General features: G+C 36.4%; 1 protein-coding gene across 6 annotated transcripts in view; it reads right to left on the bottom strand.

Annotated features, from left to right (window-relative positions):
* Positions 1–2,375: 2,375 nt before the first annotated feature.
* Positions 2,376–23,598, bottom strand: part of Mef2 (myocyte enhancer factor 2) — a 73,648-nt gene continuing 52,425 nt past the window's right edge. For 2 of the 6 annotated variants that reach the window (XM_018456987.1, XM_018456988.1), the window contains exons 2-8: positions 7,578–7,696; positions 6,815–7,018; positions 5,752–5,910; positions 4,698–4,833; positions 4,350–4,606; positions 3,863–4,044; positions 2,632–3,079 (exon numbers count right to left, since the gene is read on the bottom strand). In XM_018456987.1, the coding sequence (XP_018312489.1) occupies positions 2,632–3,079; positions 3,863–4,044; positions 4,350–4,606; positions 4,698–4,833; positions 5,752–5,910; positions 6,815–7,018; positions 7,578–7,631 (1,440 nt within the window). In that variant the 5' untranslated portion in view covers positions 7,632–7,696. Of the gene's footprint in view, positions 3,080–3,862; positions 4,045–4,349; positions 4,607–4,697; positions 4,834–5,751; positions 5,911–6,814; positions 7,019–7,577; positions 7,697–22,676; positions 23,592–23,598 lie in introns of those variants that run through there. The other 4 variants (XM_018456991.1, XM_018456990.1, XM_018456986.1 and 1 more) reach the window with 4 other exon arrangements.

The following is a 23,598-nucleotide window of genomic DNA, read 5'->3' as shown; positions in this document are numbered from 1 at the left end:
ATGTGAGGAATTTCAATTACCGATATAACAACGCCGATAAACAGTGAAATTAACTGACTTAACATTTTTATCTTACGTTCAAAGTTACGAAAAAGTCACAATAAAGGATACAATATTCTCGAAAAAATAACGTTGAGAGATTGGTCTTCGATTTTATTCGTATTCCTGTTTAACATATCGATCAAATGCATTTAAACGTAATACGAAACTTTAAAATATAAATCCACTTGCAAACATTTATACCTGTGTACCAAGTATATACAATCATCTTTCGTAATATATGAATAGAATATATTACAATTAAATATCAATTAAATATAATAAATTTCGTATCAATAGGAAAAGTTTAATAACTAGTGGAGACATATATATCTTTAATACATTAAAGTTTACTTCTTCGTTATGAAAAATAACAATTTCTTTATATTTTTTTGTTTGATAAAAAAGTGTGTTGGCTAAGAGATTGCACTTTGTGATCATCTTACAAATTCGTGGTTAAGATTAATGACTATACGCATTACGCTTTCATATTCCACATACCGATTGTTCGTACAGTCATATGAAACATTTCTAATATATGCATTAATAAAGAAAATGAATATCGAGGGTTATACCTCACCATACAACCTTCAATTATAATAGAGGTTGCCTTCCCACGCTATTTGTCAAAAAGTCACATTATAAAGCTTACAACATCATATATCGTTTCTCATATATGTATATATATCGCGCTTAAGTAGCTTATTATTTTCAAGACTTTATTAACAAATTGTACTGCATATACGATTTGGGAAAGCATCCTAACAGGAGGGCCACAAATGGTGCCAGGCACTATTCATTCATATACCTGCATATTCCATTAGTATGTTAATTACAATAATTTATCAAATACAACTCTCGAGAATGATTTTCACCAGGATACATCCTGAGATTGTAAAACATACATTGAAACCATCTTGACACATTTTCATCTTACTGATTTCAGGAAGAAGGTAATTCTACATCGTTACACAATTGCAACCCTGTTTTGCCAAGATCTTTTTTAATTTATCTTTACATGATTGTTGGCCGAGAAGATCGCGTTTCTGATATCGAAAAGGATAATCTCTTCTATATATTTATATAATTTCTTACATATCACAGAATGGATCTCTGCGACGAAAGATTTCTTAAATTCTCACCTTAAGAACAATTTCGTTTTCTATGTACAGTCAATCCTTCTGGAAGTGTTTTTATATTTAAAAAACTACAGGTTAAAATTATATAAAATTGATCATGGCAAATATAATGAAGTGTATTTAGAAATGTGTGTAATTTTGGTTTCTTTAAAAATTTACGATTAAAGTCTTTAACATTAATATCACTTAATCCTCCTTATCATAAGTTTTGTTTAATCACATTTTTAGTATACGGCATACACCTGTAGTATACAAACTCTTGTTACATATTTTTAGGCTTCAAGGGTTGCAAAGTTTTCAAGTTTTCTTCCTCCATAATCTTTCTTTATACAAATGTGCAAAATACTTGTGGAAAATGTATATAACGTGTATATATATATATATATGTATGTATGTATATATCTATACGCGCGCTGTGTGTATATCTTTTTTAATTAATCAACACTATATAATATGCCTATCTATCTCATATTACCTCATATAACTCAATATATTAATTTCGAATCTTGTTCTATAGAATATCATGAAAAGTTTGAGTACAGCAGCCGATTTCCATATGTTCGGAAACCACAGACCGTTAATAAACTCACGTTAACAATAAAATTAGTTGATTAATTCAAAAATATAAAAATCTTAATGTGCAAAATAAAATATAAAATTTCTTTTTGATAAAATTCTAACAGAGTAGAAAACTGCAATTAATAAGAAGGTTTGCATTTCCCGCGAACAAGCAAGTTGCCCATAAATAACGGCTGATGTATTTAATGGAATATAATGTTTGCGAACTGCAATGGCAATGTTTCTGAACAAAGCATATTTTTGCAGCGCGAGATCATATTAACGGATTATGGCGTATGCTGACTACTATACCGTACAATACAACAACGAATTGCAATGGTAAGTTCTGGTCTTTATAAATCTTACACTACGTGTAGATTTTCTCACAAGCTCTTTTAGATTCAGTATTACACTTTCAGAAATTTATAATTTGGGTACTGCGTTATTCCCTAACATACTGTTTCCTTTCGCATAAATTTTCGTACGATAAGCATTAAGAACTCAATGCCATATCGCGAAGTTAATACGAATTTTATGACATATATACAAACAACACTTCATATTATATACATGAAAATATATATATATGTATCTATCATATATATAATATATATATATAAAGTTTCAACGTTATGGCACCGTATTTTCTTTTTTTTTCTTCAAATAAATGTATATTCTGTGTCAGCTTCAAAATATAAACAGATTTTTCCACTCCGCTAGTTACGGCGGAAGCGTATCCATCACGTAGCTATCGTTATCGTGATAGTACGAAGTACGCATTTCAAAGACGTTTAAAAGGAGTTTGTTTAATTATACTGGAACTCACAAGCACTTATATGCCGTTGTACGTCGAGGAGGTATCAAACAACTGATGAGTGCAATAATTTAATCGACATTAAGTCGCCCAACCTTCCGTGATTCTCGAGCGTTTCATGAGCGGTCCGTTCTCGTAGTCTGAACTGTTCCCTCCATTCCCGCCACCGCTAGAATGATTCGTTCTGATATCACCGACTGTACCACTTCCCGGCGATGGTAGATTTGTCGGTGTTATGCTACCCGAGTGGGACGGAGGTGGATTACTACTCGGTCTGTTCGATACCAAGTTCAGTGTCTGAGATCCCGGATGAGAGACGTGATGTGGCGGTGGACCGGTACTGGACGATGGGCCGACATTCAAGTTTGTATGGTGTAGATTGCTGGCGTTACTGGGTCCACCATTAGACCCACTGTTACCGCCATGCGGATCTCTGGGTGGACTTATTGGTTCACTCTTTATCTTTACAGGTAAAGGCGACGTGGATGGTGGTGGTGTACTGCTCGATACAGCTAGGTGAGGAAGACCACTGCAATGTAAAAAAAGTTTTGTGATACAAGGGAAATATCTGTGTAAATTGTTAAAAATTCAAAAAGAAGATATGTGTGTATGTTCTTATCGCAACAAGTTTAGTTTAGTGAGTGAATGAAACTATAATTTTTCTGTGATTTTGCGATAATATTATGCCCATCCCTGTATCTACTTGTGTGAGAATGTGCAATGCATAAAATGAAAGTTAATCAAATCATGATGTGACTTGTGAGAATGTGTACTTTTGATAATATATTTGCTAATTTTCCCATAATAAGTGTGATTTGACTATGCATACAATCTATCTGTATAAATGAAAATGAAGAATATCCAACACTCATAATTTTAATGACACGCCAAACACTATTGTAACCGAAAAAAAACTATAGCGTTCCAGTGGTCGATATATTACAGCTACCAGTAACCGTGCGAATTATTCCATTAAGTAATAATGAATATGGAGAATTTAAAGAAACAAACGAAGAAAAGAAACAGAAAGAAATAATAAGTACGAGAAAAAATGAGAAAATAGAAACTAATTGAAACTTATGTACATTGAGTTCGAATTTACTTCAATTATTGAAGTATGTAAGTGAGTTGTAATAAAATTTACAATTTATTAAAATGTGAAAAATATTTAATTACATATGTCCAATTTTTTAATCCAATTAGAACCGAAAATGTCATCTATTAACTAATATGGATAAAATAACTGAAAGTATGTCATACCAACTGGACATATAGCTTTCTTTCACAACAATAATTATGAAATATGATTTACCTGATGCTGGACATGGTGGCTGCCGAATATAACTCATCAACGTACCTCTGATGAGTGGGCCATGCAAGGCCTCCGAGATCCGAGGAGTAATCTGTTGGTCCAAAACTAGAGTATCCGGCTGGTACTGTTGGTGTTTGTAACGCTACTACAGGTGTATTCAATGCAGACTGCGTATGGGCATTCTAAAAGTATAAATGAATAATTTCTCGTAAATTTCGAATATCTTTTTATCTCGAACACAATATACATGCTTTAGTAATTAAATAAGAAACTTTTTCTCTTTCATTTAAAACATTTTTTACAAAAAGAAGTTTTTCTTAATTGTATCTTGGAATTTAATTTCTAACTTTATGTTTTAATATTATTGCAAAATTATATAATTTTTTAAATTTCTAAATGAGAAATTCAGAAGAATCGTTATAAAATAAAGATTAAAGTAGACATTTTTTGTAACACTCATTTACGTTAATAATGATGAGACAATTACATCATAATTAGTGTCTTCGGAGAGAGGTTGCGCAAGTGGTGTTGGTATAACCACTCGAAGATTAGCCCTGTGAGGATGAGGCGGTGGCGGTGGAGGCGGAGGTTGCGGCGAATGCCTAGACGGATTGCTGCCTTTATTTGCACTACCCCCACCAACCCCAAGTGCGGGCGAAGGTCCTGGACTAGGTGAACCACCCAATGGTGATGCTGACGGAGGATAGCCATTGCTCATTTCCAACATTCCTCCCGGAGGATATACTGCAAGAAATATTTATCAAGTTAGACGCAAATTTTTTAAAAATATTGGGAATTTGCCATTTTTTAGCCTTTTGTTATTAATTAAAGTTACCTGAATCCGTCTCAGACGACGATGGACGTGGAGAAATGCTGGTATGTGCCATCGGACTAGATCCAAGAAGAGGTTCCCCGTAACTGTTCACTGGTACAGATACCGGTAGCGTATAATTCGACGATTGTCCCATTGTCTACAATCACAACAGACAATGCAAATTAATAATACCTGTAGTGAATAAATATAGCGCTGTGCCGAGCAGATTTCAGATAAATAGCAAATTTGCAATTTGCTATTATTCTGTCTTAACTTTATGTAATATAATGACGCGTATGTAAACTCATATTTAATTCTTTTCTTAGTGACAAAAATAGTATTCTAAAAACAACTAGATAAACAAGATAAATACGTCAAATAATTCATATGTTTTGATTGTTTTATTCAAATAGAAGTTAATTCTATGTAATTATTCTCATTTTAAATTAAAATATGTTAATTCTTACAAATTATAAATTGTGTAGTACATATTAATTCTATATTAATTTATACAATGATAAATAAATAATAAGAAAATGGTACATAAAACATTGTTACTGTTATGTGTAATTTTATAACATACATACATATCATATTTTTAAAATAATGAAATATTTAACAAATGCTTTAATATTTGCTGCAAAAACATTGTCGGAAAAAAATCAGAAAAAAATTCTTATCATATATGTCTTCTTTCTCTAGAAAAATAAGCACAAAAATAATCGTAACCCATATTTAGAAAGATTGATCTATGCCTCATGACAGGCCGTACATAAGATTTTAAATAAAATATTCACATATCAATTATTTTGACAAAAACGATAAAGTTAATTTAAGACATTAACTAACTTGTTTAAATAGTCCCTATATAAATAAAACTAGACAGTTTTAAATATTTTGGATAACATGTTTCAAGGGGCCCGATAAATCAGAAATTATTATATAGAAATATCTAGGTATATATTCGCATTCAGTAAAGATTATAAAGATTTCAGATAAATAAGTTAATTGACATTTTGCATAAACATAAGCTCGGCCCGAAATAACTGACATTTAACTTAATTTGAATATTTACCCTGCTGCCATTATGCTGATGCCTCTGCATCATCATTTGAAACTCCTCGTCGATCTTCGTATATTTGGCCTCGGTGCGCGGGGTAAGATTATATTCGATTGCGTCGGGTTCCGGGCTCTCTGGAGACATGGCACCCTTATGTTCCTTCTTGTTGAGCGCCTGCAAGTGTCAGCAGACAGGTTCACGTGACCACACCGCCCGAGGGCACTCAACCTTCACATGCACGTTAATTTAACACCAAGACGCGCGCTTCTTATCCTACCCGGTTTATTCTCGCAATTACGTTCGCGTAGAAAAGGAAAATGGGATCGCGTTGCTCTCATCGAAGTGAAACCGCGTTCCCCAAATGTGTAAAACGATATTGTACGTGAAACATCGATTTTATATTCTTTGTAAATTATGAACATACATAATATAATATAATTAAATTAAAAAATATAATATGATTAAATTAAAAAATAAAAAAAACATGCCTAAAGAGAATGATCATTCCAAAACTTCTCAGTTATCTTAAAACAACACCATGTGTGAATAAACATGTCGCGACGTAACCATATATGCAAATTTTTAAATATTGTTTTTTTTTAATTTAATGTTCTTTCAAACTAGTCAATTTTAAAAATCTTGACACCTAATACGAGAATTTATGAACTATTTAAAATTTCATTAAACTAAGGCCCGAGTATGTATGTTTGAAAATTGACCTTGCAATTTACTCGTATTTCTAGGGGAAAAAAACAAAACACAACCTTTAATACGCAGTAACGTTCAATCAAACAAAATTTATTTGTATTCTAACTCATTGAAACAACCGAAGTCCTTTTCAATCCTTTTATCATTTGTAATTCGTAGCAAGTTTCTTCGATACACTGTATATTCGACACCGCTGTCTTGACCTTGGCATATATACATATCCACAAACGTCAGATATATATTTCTTTCCCCATCGGAAATTTTAACGAAAAAGAGAAACATTTACAAAAAATCAGCGACGACATCAATACTTCGATCCTTGGCGCATCCTCGTTCATCCTGAGAATCCGTGACGGATAAATGGACTCACCTCGATAATATTCTTGTTAGTGAGGGACTCGTGGGGTTCGTTGTACTCGGTGTACTTGAGGAGAACCTTGTCCATGTCGGTGCTTGCATACTGGTACAGCTTGTTGCTCGAACTGAAGATAATCAGCGCGATCTCGCAGTCGCACAGTACCGACAGTTCGTACGCCTTCTTCATCACGCCGAATTTCCGTTTGTTAAAGGTCACCTGTCGCATATAAAAGTAGAAGGAGGGATCGCATCGAAGGTGAACTTCAGCGAGGTTTTGAGTCATTAAGGCTACTAATAAAAGTAGGCGCAGCCAATATCTATAAATCTTCGTTTCGCGATAATTGATTCATAACGTTGTTTAATTGCTTGATCAGTCATGTTACATAAGATTGCATCAATAATTAATAAGTTTGATCTTTTTATACGCGTTCTTACGTTCTTTCTTTCTCACCACAAGCGTAGATTTATTTTAAGAAAAAAATGTATCTATACAGCCGCCGTGTTTACCCTGAGAGAGACGATTATCTTAATTATGCACTATTCTATACTTTATGTAGAAAAGCAAAAAGTAGAATTTAAACGTCTATTCAAAATATTGACTTGTGATACTCGGAGATTGATATTTCTTTGCAATAAAAAATTTAAAAAAATCTTTGCCGTTTATACGCTCCAATTTTCCTCGTTGTTACAATTTTCAAAAATATGTACTAATTGTAATAATTAGCGCCGTTAAATCTTTGCAGAAACGTCAGTTTGATTGACATATTTAAAATTACCTGACGATTCCGTTCGTCCGTGATACGTGAAATCTGAATCTTCTTTCGACCCATTGTTGCACCACGTCTTGAATAAGAGGCAAGTCTTCGAAATCACACTGGATGGAATATTAAGAACACTGCAACACAAAGAAAACACACTTTTATTCATTTGGAAATTAAAATTATATTAATCTATAATAAACAGTGTAAAAAACGTAATAGTATTCGTATGTAAAAACATCGAACCTCATACTTTCTCGTTATTAAAGTAGGGAATGTAATCGTGACGATAGAGAGATTACAAAAATAATGTGTAAATAAAATTTATATTTATATTTTACAAGATGCAAGTCGTCGAGTATTCAAAGGTTTTATTCAAGAAAAATATCTTTTCACGAGAGAATTTTGAATGAAAAAAAAAATGGAAAAGTTACCGGTAGAAAGGGACGTTTGGCTTTTAAATGAATCGCACATTACTCGTCTCTCTAGATTTAACGCGTTTCGCTCGTCGGGGTGCTACGGGAAAAGACTGAGCGATAAATAAGCACGACAGTTCGCGGAGAGCGACAGAACTGGACCGCGCTTTAAAACCTAATATTCAATGGAAACTCGAGCGCGTGTCACTTTCATGTATCGATTACGATGCCGTGCGTATACGAACAAGTTCGCAAAGCGCCGGCTGGCGTGTGCTTCAGAGAGCCCACGGACCGGCAAACAAAGTGTCGAATCGTTTACCACTGCGAGATTGTGGCTTTCAAGCGGAATAAAAGGGAATGATGTCGTGCGCGACGTTGTTATGGGAGGAGAGCGTGTTTTTCAATTGGAATTGATAATTGAGCTGCCGCAGCGACGAGCTAATACAACAGAATTTTTAACTAAGTGTTGAGATAAAATGCACATTTACTGTGGCAGGTGTTCTCCTAAAAAAAAAAAAATAAAAATAAAAAAACGAAATATTTATCTTAATTTTAAAAAAATTTGTTGTCTCGCAGACCATAATTTCCAGTAGCGTGATTGATGACTTTTGACAAAATGACAATTGCAAAAGTAACTAAAGTAATCGAAGCACTTATCACACAAAAAAAAAGATAAAATATTTGAAGTACGGAAAGAAGAAGAAATGTTATTAAAATTAAAAAAAAATTATTATATACACGGGTGAACAGAAAAAATTTGCAAACCGCTTTTGAAATACAGTTTTTATTTTGAATACCTCGATCTTATTCTTCTTTTATTCTTTCGTTCGTTGCATATAAATACAATATCTCTAATCGACGTTTTTTTTAGCTATATTATATATGTTTGTTAAGTGTACTGTTTCATAATACGCTGTGTTTGTATTATTTTTCAAATACTAGTTAAATATCAGATTGAACTACTCCGATTCATCAGTTTTACTCTTATAAAGTTGGTTGATCTTTGTCGCTATTCAATGCCGAGATGTCAACTACATCCATTTTTAATGCACCGTCCAAAAGAAGATTTGTCATTATTATTGCAATATATTCTAAAATCGCTCAACGACGGACAATATAACGATGGGCGGCAAATTAATTATCAAGATATTACTGTAATACACTATAAATACGGAACTATTACGGTATGACATAGAATTAGCCACAAGCGCGACCGAATTAAACGTTTCGGGCCCACAAATAAATCGTCAGTGTCGGGAGGAAGGGGAACTAATTTAAGCCAGTGGGTGTTTTTACAGGCGAAATATACACTCTGGGTCAATGAATTTGCATCGCGGCTAAATCTTTTAACTTCGGCAACATTAATCTTTTCTTATGTAACGTGTCTTTTAATTAACTTGAGCCTTTTAGAGTGTAACTGTAAAAGGCACAAAGAGCAGACAAAAAATTTACGATCAGAACTTTTCAATAAAATCGTTGTAATTTTACAAACAACTTATACAATTGAAAGCCGCGTTAATCATTTGCTTTACTAACCCGAGATAACTCATATTTTACAGATACGCTTATAAAAATATTATTCCAAGATAACAAGATAACTGAACTTTTTTTGGTACAGCTGAATAACAGAAAGAAGGTATACAGCGTGTTTAAAAAGAAAATGTTATTAAATAAACACAAACACTACATTTTTTTGTATACTCTGACGTAATTTCTCTTCAGGCAAGGTATCAAAAAGAATCGTTCCTCACGATTTGAAAGGTCGGAATTCAGTATCCTAATAAGTTTCGAATTAAATTTCGGAGTTGAGTTATCCTAAGCTTGTTTGTGAAGTGGTCATCTCATTTTACATTGTGAATATCCTAACGAGTTTTGAATTAAAAATGGAAACGAAATCTCCACTCGAATATAAACGATGTTACTTATTAGTCCATTCTAAAGATTAATCTACCAAAAAACTGCCGATTTTTTTTCATCAAATACAATTCAAGGAAAGAGATCCGGTCGAAGACAGTAATGAAAACGCATCTGATCGCCAAGAGAATGATAATTTATCGTGCATTATATTCAAATTGCTTTCTAGTCGCGGCGAGTGCACATAAACGTGTGATGCAAAATGTGCGAAAAGCAATATCTCGCAATTTTATTATCGATGCTTGACGCGATCGCAAATAATCATGGAGTTCACTCAGTTTCTATGATTTTTTGCGTATAAAATTATCATCACGCGAGAGACATCCATTTAGCTCCTTGCATCTTCCTGAAAAAAAGAAAGATCTTGCGCTTTTCGTTTCACCCCAAGGTGTACAGCCTGTCACACATGAAATGCATAACAGAACATAAGCATAACATAAGACTGCTGGACCAATGAGCATCCAGCATAATGTCGCCATATTGATTTACATAAGATGCTCATTGGTTCAGTGGCCTTATGATATGGTTATGCAACTTATGTCATTTTATGTATGATGGCCCTACCTCTTTAGAGCGATTACGTACACATCAATATCAGGTTTTAATGAAATGAATTTATAAGCGCGACAATCAATACGGAGTGTTATCGTATTTTAAAAATAAAAATGGGTCAAAATAAATCCAAATAACGGACTTAACGAGATTTATTCAAAGCACAATGATGCGATCTGATATCAAAGATGGATTTTATAGAATGAAAAGAAAGTCAAGAATTCAATTCTTCTTGTAAATATTTAATACTAAGAATGAATTAGCGGATTTCTAGCAACTGAAATTTTCAATCTTGAAAGTTGAAAAACAGTGTGAAGAAAATGGAGACGTTTAGGTTGATATATTAAAGTGTAAAAAAAAGGTTAATCGCTTTTTAAAGATAATCGGAAAACTGTGTGTGAATACTGATACATCTAACGTATCGCGATCATGGAGAGGATAGAATAGAATAATAGATAATTACGAAATGTATAATACGAAACGCAAAACAGATCTTGCTTCTTTTCTACAATGTTCGAAAGTATTGGTGCCTAGGTAATTAAAGCAATTAAAGGAGCTTTTGTATTCGTACACATAGCGTATTGGCAATGATGTTAGCTGGGAAATAGAAAGCGATTCCTTTATCTCTGGCAACCATATGCCGTATTGAAGCAGATAGCGTTAATTGCTTCGATCGTTAATGCGGTGAAAATGTAACGGTGAAATACGATCCCCCGTCTGAGAAAAGTTCGTGGGCGCCCTATACCAAGGGATCTACATCTAATAAAGTAAACGAGAATCCTCGGTTTGAATAAAAAGTTTCGCAGGAACATGATGAATGGGGTAGATTTCGTTGTAAAATCTTACAACGTTTATTGCGTGAAAAAAGGTTTCCTTTCGACACGTTACGTTCGTGAGAAAAGTTCGACAGGCGAGCGCGATGCGTGTCTCTCGAGGCCAATACGAGGGTGGCGATTATTACTTCAATGCCATTACCGTGTCCTGAATGTGTAATACGTGATGCCTACTGTGTCCTAAATTGCGTAATACACGATCGATGCGGTAGGTATGACGTTATACGTGCCCGAAACTCCTCTTTTCGTCCCCAATAGAGACCTGCTATGTGCTCAGTCTATATCTAAAAAAGATCCGATGCTGTATTTTACACACATTTGCACAAATTGAGACAAGATTCAACAAGATAACACCGATATGTGTCTAATGACGTATAACGACGTAAGTTCGCGAGTCCGAAAAGTTTGTTGAAAGAATAACGTAAATTCGTATATCATAAGTTTTTATTAAGTCATAATATTTTTCTTTTGACTAAACCGAAGTTAGAAATTCTAATGGAAAATATCGAGTATCTACACTATTAAAGTAACTGCGAAAGATAAGCTCTTAGCAATTTGTGATGTTTTCCATATCTAACTATTAACGCGCGTTTAGTATTCTTCATATGTCAGTAGAGGAACGTATAACAAATTGATATACGAACGAGTTCGTTAAATATTATATATTTAAGTATGCCTAAAATACGCACGTGCGCATACGTTCTCATTCCTGCATCGTCCGTTTTTAACGAAACGGCGCTTTTGTGAAACTAGCAATATCTAAAGTACATCAATGCGAATACTTGCGAGCTAAAGAGAGAAAGAGAGAGAGAGAGAGAGAGAGAGAGAGAAAGAGAGAAAGAAAAAAGAGAGAATCCTGCGATATAGACGTAAAGATTCATATTGTTATCTCATTGTGCAACGCACTGCCCGATAAAACAGTCAATTGGCAATGTTGTGGCTCAAGAATTTTATCGCTATTGATACGAATGAGTGACGAAGGTCACGTTCAACGAAAGGATTTTTGAATTTGCGAAGAGTGAATAGTCGCGCAAGATTGAAAAGATACCCGCGTGCTCTACAATATTACACATGTCTGTAATTTGGCCGTGTAATATTACCATGCAAACGATCGGCCAGGGAAATAACGACGTGAGTACGTAATATACAACTACTGATAACGACAAGCTTATTTGCGTATACTTTGTACGTTTTCATTTCGCTCACATTTTTTTCTAGACCCAAAGATGTCTCCCCCGGAAATGTTAACAGCAATTTTTTTTCCTGGAGGAGATAAGAATAATAGCGACTAATAGCGAATTCAGTTGAACGCACTAATGCGCACTGGTGCATATTAAAATGCCATTGTACACTGATTTAGTCTAACAATAAGTGTAAAAATGAAATGCAAATATTTTAAATTATAAAATACATATTTTATTTAACAGCACAATAAAGTGTAGGTACTGAGAATTTCGCAATTTAATCCGCGTTTTTACATTTATATTAAATGCACATACTTTACGTCAATTAGTGTATGACTGTTTTAATATCCTTATAAATGCACGTTGAGTGCGTCCATCTGAATTCGTTACAAGAAAAGAGCAACAAAGTTGTAATAATATTCCAATCCAATCTTTCCCGTTTGATAAGACAATTATTATTTATAATTATTATTGTCGTGTATGATTTAAGTCTCCCTCCTCTCTTCTAGAAAGAGTTTGGTTCATATAATAATGAATAAATTTCATTTTGCAAGCAGAATTGCAAATTGCATTACTGTTGTCATTCACTTTCATTAGCAGTTTCTGACAAACACCTACACAATAAAAACAAACGTTAATGAAATTCATACAATTCTCTATTCACACATACGAAAATTTTTTGCCTCACTGTATATGGTATACTTTACATAAAAGTGTACTAAAAGACATCGATTACTTACTCCGATCTTTTACGGACATTTTACATCTTTCGTTTAAAAATATTTTTTATATTGCAGATTTTTTTTACAAATAGGGTAAAGATGATTTTTTAAGCAACTATAAAAGACAATCGCTGCTCGCATCCTATGAAACTTAATGAATAAATCAGTTTCCTGTTCATATATGTGTTAAACGTGTTTGAGTGCCTTGCGGCATACGATGCAACGTTGGGTCGGTGTGATATATGGTGAAGAAGGGAAAAGCTCTCGTGGAGGGATCCGATTATACGGGGTACACTACCCCACTCACAACCTCCCGTCGCTACCGTCACCACCACCACCACTCGTTCGCCGAGCGATCTGCGTCAGAGGATCGATTTCTCGGCGGCGCGGTCTCGGCCGACTTCAATAGCGGATTTGAGAAACGACGAAGAACGATAATCCGGGATGATCACAGTGCAGATCGACCGACCGGCGGGCCCAGCTTGCCTGCTAGCCATCCAGCCATTCAGCCGGCCGGCCGGTCGGTCGGTCGGTCGGTCGGTCGACCAGTTGCCGGGGATTACACGCCCTAAAGTTTTCCCGTCGGTTGAACGACGAAGAAGGGTTGTTGCGCGCCGGCATACGCGAACAGGCGGCGCGTTAACAGGTTGCGACAAACAAGGAGTGGTCGTGGTGTACTCTTCAACCTTGCACAGGTGCTCTCCCCCTGGCCCCTATCCCCTCTTGCGCGCGCTGTCCTACTGCCAGTGAAGCCTATATGAGAGAGAGAGAGAGAGAGAGAGAGAGAGAGAATGGATGTGGTGAGCCACACACGCGCGCGCGCGCGCACACACACAGAAGAAGACAGAACCAGAGAGCCAGTAATGTCTTGATGATAGAGAAGCGCGATTAATCGAGGCGTGCGAACGGAAACGAATGGCAGTTGGAACATTGTTACAATCTACCGTCCGTTCTGGAATTTTCATTTTCCACGAGATCCGCCACGACGTTCTCGATCGACGCCGAACAGCTGCCAATCGATCATACTTTATCGATCAACACAAGGATGCGATTAACGTTGCATGATTCGTAAATACATACACGAGCAAAAGAAATATATGCGACTAGAATATTGAACACGCATAAACACATAAAAATATACATAATATATACATAATACCTATTTAACTCGTTATAAATGCTTATCGAATAAAATGATTTAGCAAAGAAAAATATAAATATTCGTAGAATTAAAATTGAGAAAACAGATAGTGAATTATGACACAGTTAAGTATTATTTATATATAAGATAACATATTCATTATTTAAACTTATAAAACATATTGAGAAAAGTGTCTAGTTGGATCAATTGAAATTTTGGTTGAAAATAGACGAATTATATTATATATATAGAATTTGCTGGTTAAATTTATTAAAACTCCGATTGATATAATATTGATACATTAATTTCATTAAGAACAAAACAATTTTATATCAAATTTTTTATTAATCGATTAAATAGAATTGCGAAAACTAAATTAATAAGCAAAGCGCCAACAAAAACTTTGAGAAAACAAGCAGAACACGCAAAAGCAATAGGCGTGTAACAAGCGTAAAATGAGACGGACAAAAACAACTCGGCGATACTCACAAGGAGAAATCACCGATCGATTCTTGTTCTCGCACGTGTAAAAGTCGTAATTTCGGCGGTAACTTTAACGGTTCACTTACGGGTGTCGTTAGCTCGAAAGCTATCTAAATATTAATGAAATTTGTACAAGTTATGACGAGACTATCAGTCGAACTCGAAAGCGATAGTGTCTCGAAATATTCGTACCTTTTCACGCATACCTGATCGCGGCAATATACCGTGAAAAATACATTAGGGAGTTTTTGCAATAACGTGAATTCAGATACGGTGAACGCTAAAGTCACGCTATCCTTTTCTTAATTAGTTGTTAAGAAGAAGATAACCTGACCTTAGCGTTCACTGTATCTGGATAAACGCTATTGCAAAAACTCCCTATTATATAAGACGGAATACAACCGCTAAGTATGAATGACGAAGCGCTTCAAAGCATCTTCGTCGTATTTGTTTCTCATGTTTTCGTCGTATGTTCGACATACCGTGATACATGCTGATGTATAATTACGTCATGTAATTACGTCGCACAATCCAAGTTTCCTTTTTATAAAGTTAATATGTAAAGTTAATGTAAATCAGGTAAATAAATCTCTCACCTACACGATATAATTGAAGAACGTTAAAAATCCTTTAAGTCGAAGCTAACAATTATTATATAGGGTGACAAAAAAGTTTGGTGCACAAAGTTATGTGTTTATTAAATTATTAGTAACGTATATAGACAAACAAATTAGACTGTTAGTTATATTTTATTAAATAAAAAAAATAAATATTCAAAATAATCACTTTTAACTTCGAAACAAGCTGTAAAGCGCTTCGGAAACGCATCAACAATAACCGCGCATCTTTTCATGGATAAATTCTGCCGGAGGCAGCCAATAGAGCGGTCGTCAATTAACCGATAAAAACTTTTTAGTGCAAAATCTTTCTGGTATTTAATAAGATGTAATTAATACTTCAGAATTTGTTTTTTTTAACACACATTACTACCAGGTAACAAGCTGACATTATTTGTCGGCATTTTGATGTGTTAAAATGACGCTTTTAATATTATTTGATTTTAATGATATCAAATAATTGGTACTTTCCAGCAAGATACAGTGCTCATTTCATCTTTGTTTAATAATCTTTGATTAACAAAAAGGATAATTATTCACCGTGTTACACTGTTTACCGTGTTTACTGTTACCGTGTTACAATTGGCTATCTGAGTAATGATTTGATAAACATACAAAACTTTGTTACATAAAATTTTTTATCATCCTATATAATAAATTAATATTTTCCGTATTATGTCTTCAGTTGTATAAAATTGTGAATGTATTTTTATGTCACAAAATACAGCATTCGTACAGATTTAACTCATTTAGATTTAAATAATTTATCCAGATCACAGATTATTTTAATTTATTTTCTGCTGACTCATATCTTTTCTTCTAGTTCTCATTAGTTTAACTTACATTAGCATAAACTACTCGTTATTCCGAGTATAGATAAGGATCATCGATAAATAAAGGACGTGTCACGCCGTTCCGTTCGTTGCGGTCCTTTCGGACGCAAATCGGGGAAGAATGGATGACGTCGCGATTGATTAACTCGCGCGATTAGATCGCGTCTCGTGCGTGCGCGATTATGAAACGCGATCTTGATACGAGGTGTAAAATGAAGTGTAACGAAAATAACGGGGTAAAACGCGATGCAGCGCCGCATCGCATTGCTTCGCGTTAATTCACGTAACGACACATCGCGTGCTCACAATGAATGGGAAAAGCTTTAGTAAATATAGTCCGAGGGGGGTTAGAATTAGAACGGCGAGTTAAAGCCAGGGTTTTTACGTGTACGCCAGCTGCCAGACGTTATATAGCGCGCGTGGAGAGAATTATCGGTCGCGAATCCCGTTGTTTACGTTTCCAAAGCACACACACGAACGACCGAGTGGGCGAAACGTTTGTTGATTCTTGCCTGAACGATATAAATAAAACTCGCGCATGCTAAAACTAACATTTAATATTTGCCCTTCAATTATTGAAAAAAAGGTAAGATACTCTCTCAAAAATAATAATTTTACAAGTCTCGAAATATAAAAAATTAGTTGTGGTGCTCTATATATTTCTCATTCATTACTTCATTTTGTCCATTTACATTCTTGCGGTGAAGAAACGTAGACATTCATAATTATCGATACTAATTGCAAACTATATCAAAATCCTATTCAATGTCTGTGCATAAAATAATTTATTCCCCGAGATTAAATTAAGTTTCCAGTGTGTGTTGTACATTCGAAATATGCACGAGATAGCGCGTCTCTTTAATTGAAAATATCTCTACAGGAAAGCTTCATAATCTTTATAATTAATAAAATCAAGTCTCTCGAGTGTTGTTACATGCCCATAATTTACGACAACTATTAAGTTTTGACATAACATTTATTACCAATTAACTGATATAAAATATTGGTTTCCCCTAATAAAAAAAAGAGATTCAAGATTTCAACTATTTCAAGAAGCTCTCAAAGTTCGACATTTCGTGTAAAAAAAAAGCCTAATATAATATAATCTCATCTTTGCCCTTTTATTGTAAGTAGCGGTAATTAGATTATCGAACTATGAGTAATGGTTAACTTTAGATGATAATTTTACGAAAAGGAGACTCGGATTGCGCTACGTAATTACACAAGTTCTCAAAGTTCGACATTTCGTATGAAAGAAGGCCTAATATAATTTCATCTTTCTACTTTTTTTGATAAACAGCAGTAATTAGATTATTAAACTATGAGCAATGGTTAACTTTATACAAAGGAGAATTCAGGTTTGTTGCACGATGTAATTACATGGCGAGTAATTATACATCAACTTTCCGAAGTTTGACATTTTGTATGTAAAAGTGTCCCTGTTTTGTAAACAGCAGTAGATTATCAGATAAACAATGTTTTTTACGGATGTATCTATCGATACGAGATAAAAGGCTACCGATTCACGGCGGATGTTTGATGTTGTTTGCGAAAAAAGGAAACACGCGCAAGGGAAAGGGAGCATAAACCTTCCGCCGAGTTCGCGGGAGGTAATGATTTCTCGACGTCGCGCGCTATCACCGTCTTGCCACCTCGACGCGGAATCGACGTTCCGCGTGTGATCGATCGATGCACGTGTGTACTCCCCGCGCAGTAGGCACGACTTTTCCAACCGTGAGAGGGGGTGGAGATAAATTATTACTCGCGCGCGCGCGACTAGTGAATGAAAAGCGGCATAGCGCTCGTCGCACGTCCGCGCGCTCGCTATATGTATATCCCCCTTTGCTATCTTTACCGGCGATGTACGACGAAGAGATCTAGGAAAAGCTACGCTCGACGTGTCTCCCGCGCGCGATCGAATTCGGTTTATTATACAAGAGCGTACACCGCCATCCCCGGAGTGAGGGTCAGCGACCACCAGCCTACACCGGCCTATACATCCCAGGGCCGAGACACAGTGAAATCGGTATCAGGAACGAGTGAGCATAATATTACAATGATGCACAATAAGGTAATATCGGAAATAAACCGCTGGATAATCTTACTGTGCGAGATCGTGGCGAGGGTTGTCGGAAAGAATTTGTTTGAGAAATCGATTAGTTGGAGAATTAGGGAATTAGGGTTTTTGTTTGAGTGGAATATTGTTTAAGATTTAAGCGCAGGATGCCAACAGCTGTTCAAACACTACCACGGACTAATTCTTCGGTTAACGGTTTGGAACAATCCGGATGTAATATAAAAGTCTATTATCGATACGTATTATAGTATCGTCCATAACTTACGGAGTATCAAAACGCAATGAAAATATTACGTCGCAGCAAATGCTCGGCGATACGCTAAAGGCTTGTCCTCACTGAAGTCGAGCGTGCCAATCGACATAGTGGCTTCTTCTTTTTCTTTATAAAAGAAGAAAAGGAAGAAAAGAGAGCCAAATGGTCCGATCGGCATGATCGACTTCAGTAGGGACGAGTTTTAAGCCATAAAGAAAACTTCAACGATCGTATAATTGAAGAATAATTAGTAAACACAAATCCACAATACTAATACACGTAACGTACGATTACGATTCCTCTCCTATGTTACTGAATGGTTTGACAGCATAATTATCATATTTTGATGCAGTTTTATATAGGTAAATAACATAACGAGTAAATGGGTTCGCATGAATTTTTACACGTTTATTGAAATTTTATTAGTATAAAATTTAATTCGTGATGCTTCTCATCAAATTTGTAAATACGTAAAATGCGATTTTACACAAAAATCGAGACAAACAAGAAAATTAAATAACTTTGAAATCAATAAGAGAAGTAAAAAAATTTTACACAAATATTAAAAAAAACGTAATAATAAAATAATCTATGAAATTTTTATATTTTTGGTAATGCTTTGAGTTGCAATAGGTACATACATCTTTAATATGATATCCGCGAAATGTTACGTAATGCTTGATCTTCACCCCGGAGTCAAAAAGGAAAAAAAAGTGATTGAAAATTACGAAATCCTTATCAGAAGGCGGACACGAGAGCAGGTTCCAGTCGAGCGAACGCGGCCCGTACTTAATCATCGCGCGTTCGTTTCATTGGCGAGCCGGTTGCAGCGACGCCGACACGTGAGGCTCATTTGCATCTCGTTACATCGCGCTGATTAATAATCGGCCGTTAGTGAGATGCGACTTTGTCGATCGAAGAAGCGTTGTTATCTGACTAGATATATACCTATAACTCACACACTGAGAGCGCGCATGTGGTCCAGCTGATAGAACTTGTGCCTTATCGCGGAGGGCGATTGTGTCCGCGACCGAGCCGAGTCAATATCGAATTCAAAGGATTATCGCGCGAGATGCGTCGAGGTCGAGATACAATGAAACATGAGAACGAGATACGAAGAACGAGGTGACAAAGTTTAAGAATCGCAGAGCGTTAACAGGATGTATTATGATATATAGTACAATACTAATAGAAATTATTTAAAAAAAATATTAAGTGTGTCAATTCTCATTACTCTGTTATTTAAAAAAAAATATTCGGCATTGCTTAAATATATAGCCACTATAGATTAATTGATTTTAGATTATTATGTTTATAATACATATAATACATCATACGCGCGGAAAGAACAGTTTTGCTGAAGTATCTAATTTAGCTGAATACAGATCTGAAAATAATTGTATTAGATTAGATATTAGAAAATAATTATGAAGGACGCTGAAACTGATTACTAAAACGTCAAAATTTTTTGCAGCATTTTGTTTGAGTTTCTTATATAATTATTTTGATGATTCAAAAAAATTATTTTTAGATATTTCAGCAAAATTCTTCGTTCTTTCCAGACATCTGTCACTGACACAAAAATTGCTAAAACATTCTAGAAATCCAGAATTGGAGTAAAAACGACCGCTCACTGCAATTTTTCTCCCATTTGAAGATGTTGAAGAATACGTAATACACTTTATCTATCTATTTATCTATGCCTTATTCTTTATATCTTATCCTTGTAGCTGATAATTTCAGACCTACGTTTGTGTGCGCATGTATGCGTTACTCGATGGAATCTTCGCTCGACTAACAACTATGCCGGCTCGTTAGGATGTCGCTTTGTCGGATCGTTTATGCGTGCAAACTTGCGCAGATTCCGCACCGATGCTCGCGCGCTAGATAGCGAACTGATCAAAACGACCATCGATGATTTATGGCATTCCGAATAAAATAACGCGGCTTGTAATAAAAGTTAAATGTTTCTTAATCGCAAACGCAGTCGGAAATATTTCACGCGAAAGATACATCCGGAATGAATGCTGCGCACATATAGAGAAATTAAAAGGTAAAGAAACATACAGTCACAACAATAATTCCACTATAATGGGAACTATAAAGGGAAGTGTTGACGTTTCGAAATTGCGATATTTAGCTAGCTACAGATTAAGTGAAGTTTGATCCATTGGAACATTTCTATAATCTTACGAGATTAAATGAAAATTGATCTACTCCGAAATATTGAGTTTTTCTCTGCTCCACATTTTTCTCCGTCCCAAATAAAAATGTAATGGTGCGTGTTCCAGATGATCGAATATTGTTTTAAGGATCTGATTAAAGTATCTCGCCGTGGGCAGGAGATATAATTTATCACAGAGGCGTGATCCTCGGATTACACGGTGGATACCGAGCGCGCTCTTTTCTCTCTCATGTTCTGCGAAGGGAGAGCCGTCTTTAATCGGAGCGAGAGAACCGAGCTGGGTCCCCATTATTTTCTCGGTCAACCTAACAAAGTCGATATAACGACAGAAAAAAAGAATTAGTAATCCCCCAATCAGCGGCTCGCAATCTTAAGCAATTTCATGTACCTTACGTCATTGATTACTCCAGTTCGATGTGCGTAGTATACATTTTCCTTTACTTCCTTATACGTTTATTTATAAATGAAATTTACATTTATCGCAGTTTATCGTAAATTTGTATAAAAATTTCAAAAATTTATGTGCGTATCAAACGTACGACGCGCGACGGTACGATAGCAAATCTATCGTTAACACAATATACTACAATCAGACCATTCTTTAATAGCGGAAATATGATAGGGAGATTTCAGCGAACGTCGTCAATCGCTATTACATGGTGTGAGCAATAACTATTACGTTTTAGGATTTTGAACAAATTATTTCAAAAATGCAATGCTGGAACACAATCTTTTGGCACACGAAAAACGTTTGTTTTTTTTTCTTTGGATTAATTTTCTTAATGGACTCTGTACAGGACAATTAACAAATTCAGATTTTTGTCAGAAAAATCCCGTTTCGTCTTTATTTTTATTTTGCATTCAGTTTCTACCGCCGGTATCCATATCCCAGCTATAAATTATGTAATATTTAAATTATGTAATCTCTTCGTTTAGCTCCGACTATAAATTAGATAAAGGAATTACTACTACATGTCAACGTAAACAATGTAATACTGCACACACGTTTCTCTGATTGTCTTATCAGCACAGCATTAATTCCAGCTTGAAGAATGATTAACCGTATCGAACGTGCATTCGTAGAAAACGATTGTACCATCTTTATAAAAAGTTTAATTATTTTATCATAATCATTCCTAGTCGCTCCTCATATCTCATGTTATCAATAAAATACTATTAAATATATCCCAGGAGAATCATACCCTTGTCATTCTGGTAATTCTGACCAGAGAACGTCAGACTATGACAGATCTAATACGGAATGATTATGAAATTACGACATCTTGAATAAGATAGTCCCAGATATCGAATTAGGAGTGGAATACTAAAACACACAGTAGTAATCGAATTAAAGACAAGATACGATCGCCGGTTACCGCATTACTCGCGATTACTATTCAGTGTCGTCAAATTACCGTTTCTACTACAACAAAATGGTGTTAAACGTCGCTATTTTAATAACAGTTAGAATCTCGCGATAAGACGTTTGTTCGGCTTGTCCGTGGCGATAATGAAGTTGGAACAATTGTTCAGAATTATTGTGTCGCGTTTCGAATAAAGCAGAGTTTGAATCTCATCCGCGCGCGCGGAGAGATCAAAGATCATAACGTGTGTGGGAGAAAAAACGAAGATTATCATCGCAGAACTTCGCGAAACAGATCTTGGCTGGTGCGACTTCCCTCCGCGAAGCTCGCAGGGTCGAGAAGTCTCGACCGTCTCTCTTGGATGAAGTTCAAGAAGACGCGCATACCTAACGAACATAACATCGATAGTAGGGAGGGGGGAGGTCTCGACGGAGATTCACCGTGACTGTGAGTGTTTCTCCCTATCCTCCCACCCGCGCGCTCCTTCTCTCTCTTTCACCCGATTTTCTTCCTCATCGTTGCTACTGAGTTTAGTAAACTCACCGATCTCACAGCCTACTGGATCATCAGCGGGGCATGTCGACGGCGGGAGTCAGGTCGGTCGGCCGAGTCCCTGCTGAGCAGCGGCGTATCGATCGATCTGCCCCGCGAGAACGTCAACGAGAGCGAGGCCGAGAGCGAGCAAGCGAGCGAGCGGGCGATCCTCGGGATCTCGGCGCCGCGACGCGGCGCGCCGCACCGCACCGCGCCGAGCCGCGATCGCGATCTCGCTCGAGGACGCGCCGCGTGTCGTCGAGGATGACGACGACAACGACGACGACGACGGCGTGAATGCACACCGCCAACTAGCTAGCGAGTGAACGTGCGAGAGTCACCGATAACGAAAAGTATCGTTGTCGTTGTCGTCGTCGCGTCTCGTCGTGTCCCTCTTTTCTCACTCTCTCTCTCTCTCTTTCGCTCTCCCTTTCTCGCTCACGACGTTCGGCCGTTCTCCAGAACGACGTCAATGGTCCCGTGCGCGCGATCGATATCTCCTCCCCACACCGCGATAAAGCACCCCCGCGGGCGCCTTGCACGACGGAGAGACGGGAAAGAGAGGCAAAGATCGTGAGACGGCGCGATCGTTCGCCGATCAAAACAAAACTTGCCGCTGTTGCTGCTGCTGTTGTCGTTACTACTCCTCCTTCTCGTTCTCCTTGCCGGATGCTGATTCTCGCACACTAATTCGCGTCGTCGTTGGCCGATACCACGCCGAACCGAACCGACGAACGAACGGAGGAATCAACGAGAACCGACAGGCACACTCACGACTATCTCTTCTCTTTCTCTCGTCGATGTTGTGTCTCTTTCTCTCTCGCGGCTTTTTTTCCTCTCTTTGGCACACTCTCCAACCGGACTACTCTCTTCCTCTCCGCGTTCGCAAGCACGAATTGCGCGCCTATGTGCGTGCGTGTGCGTGTATGTG

The sequence above is a fragment of the Mycetomoellerius zeteki genome, unplaced genomic scaffold, assembly GCF_001594055.1.
Source record: "Mycetomoellerius zeteki isolate Tzet28-1 unplaced genomic scaffold, Tzet1.0 scaffold617, whole genome shotgun sequence".
Classification (NCBI taxonomy): Eukaryota; Metazoa; Arthropoda; class Insecta; order Hymenoptera; family Formicidae; genus Mycetomoellerius; species Mycetomoellerius zeteki.
Note: the sequence above shows the minus strand (reverse complement) of the source record. Positions and strands in the feature narration are given on the sequence as shown.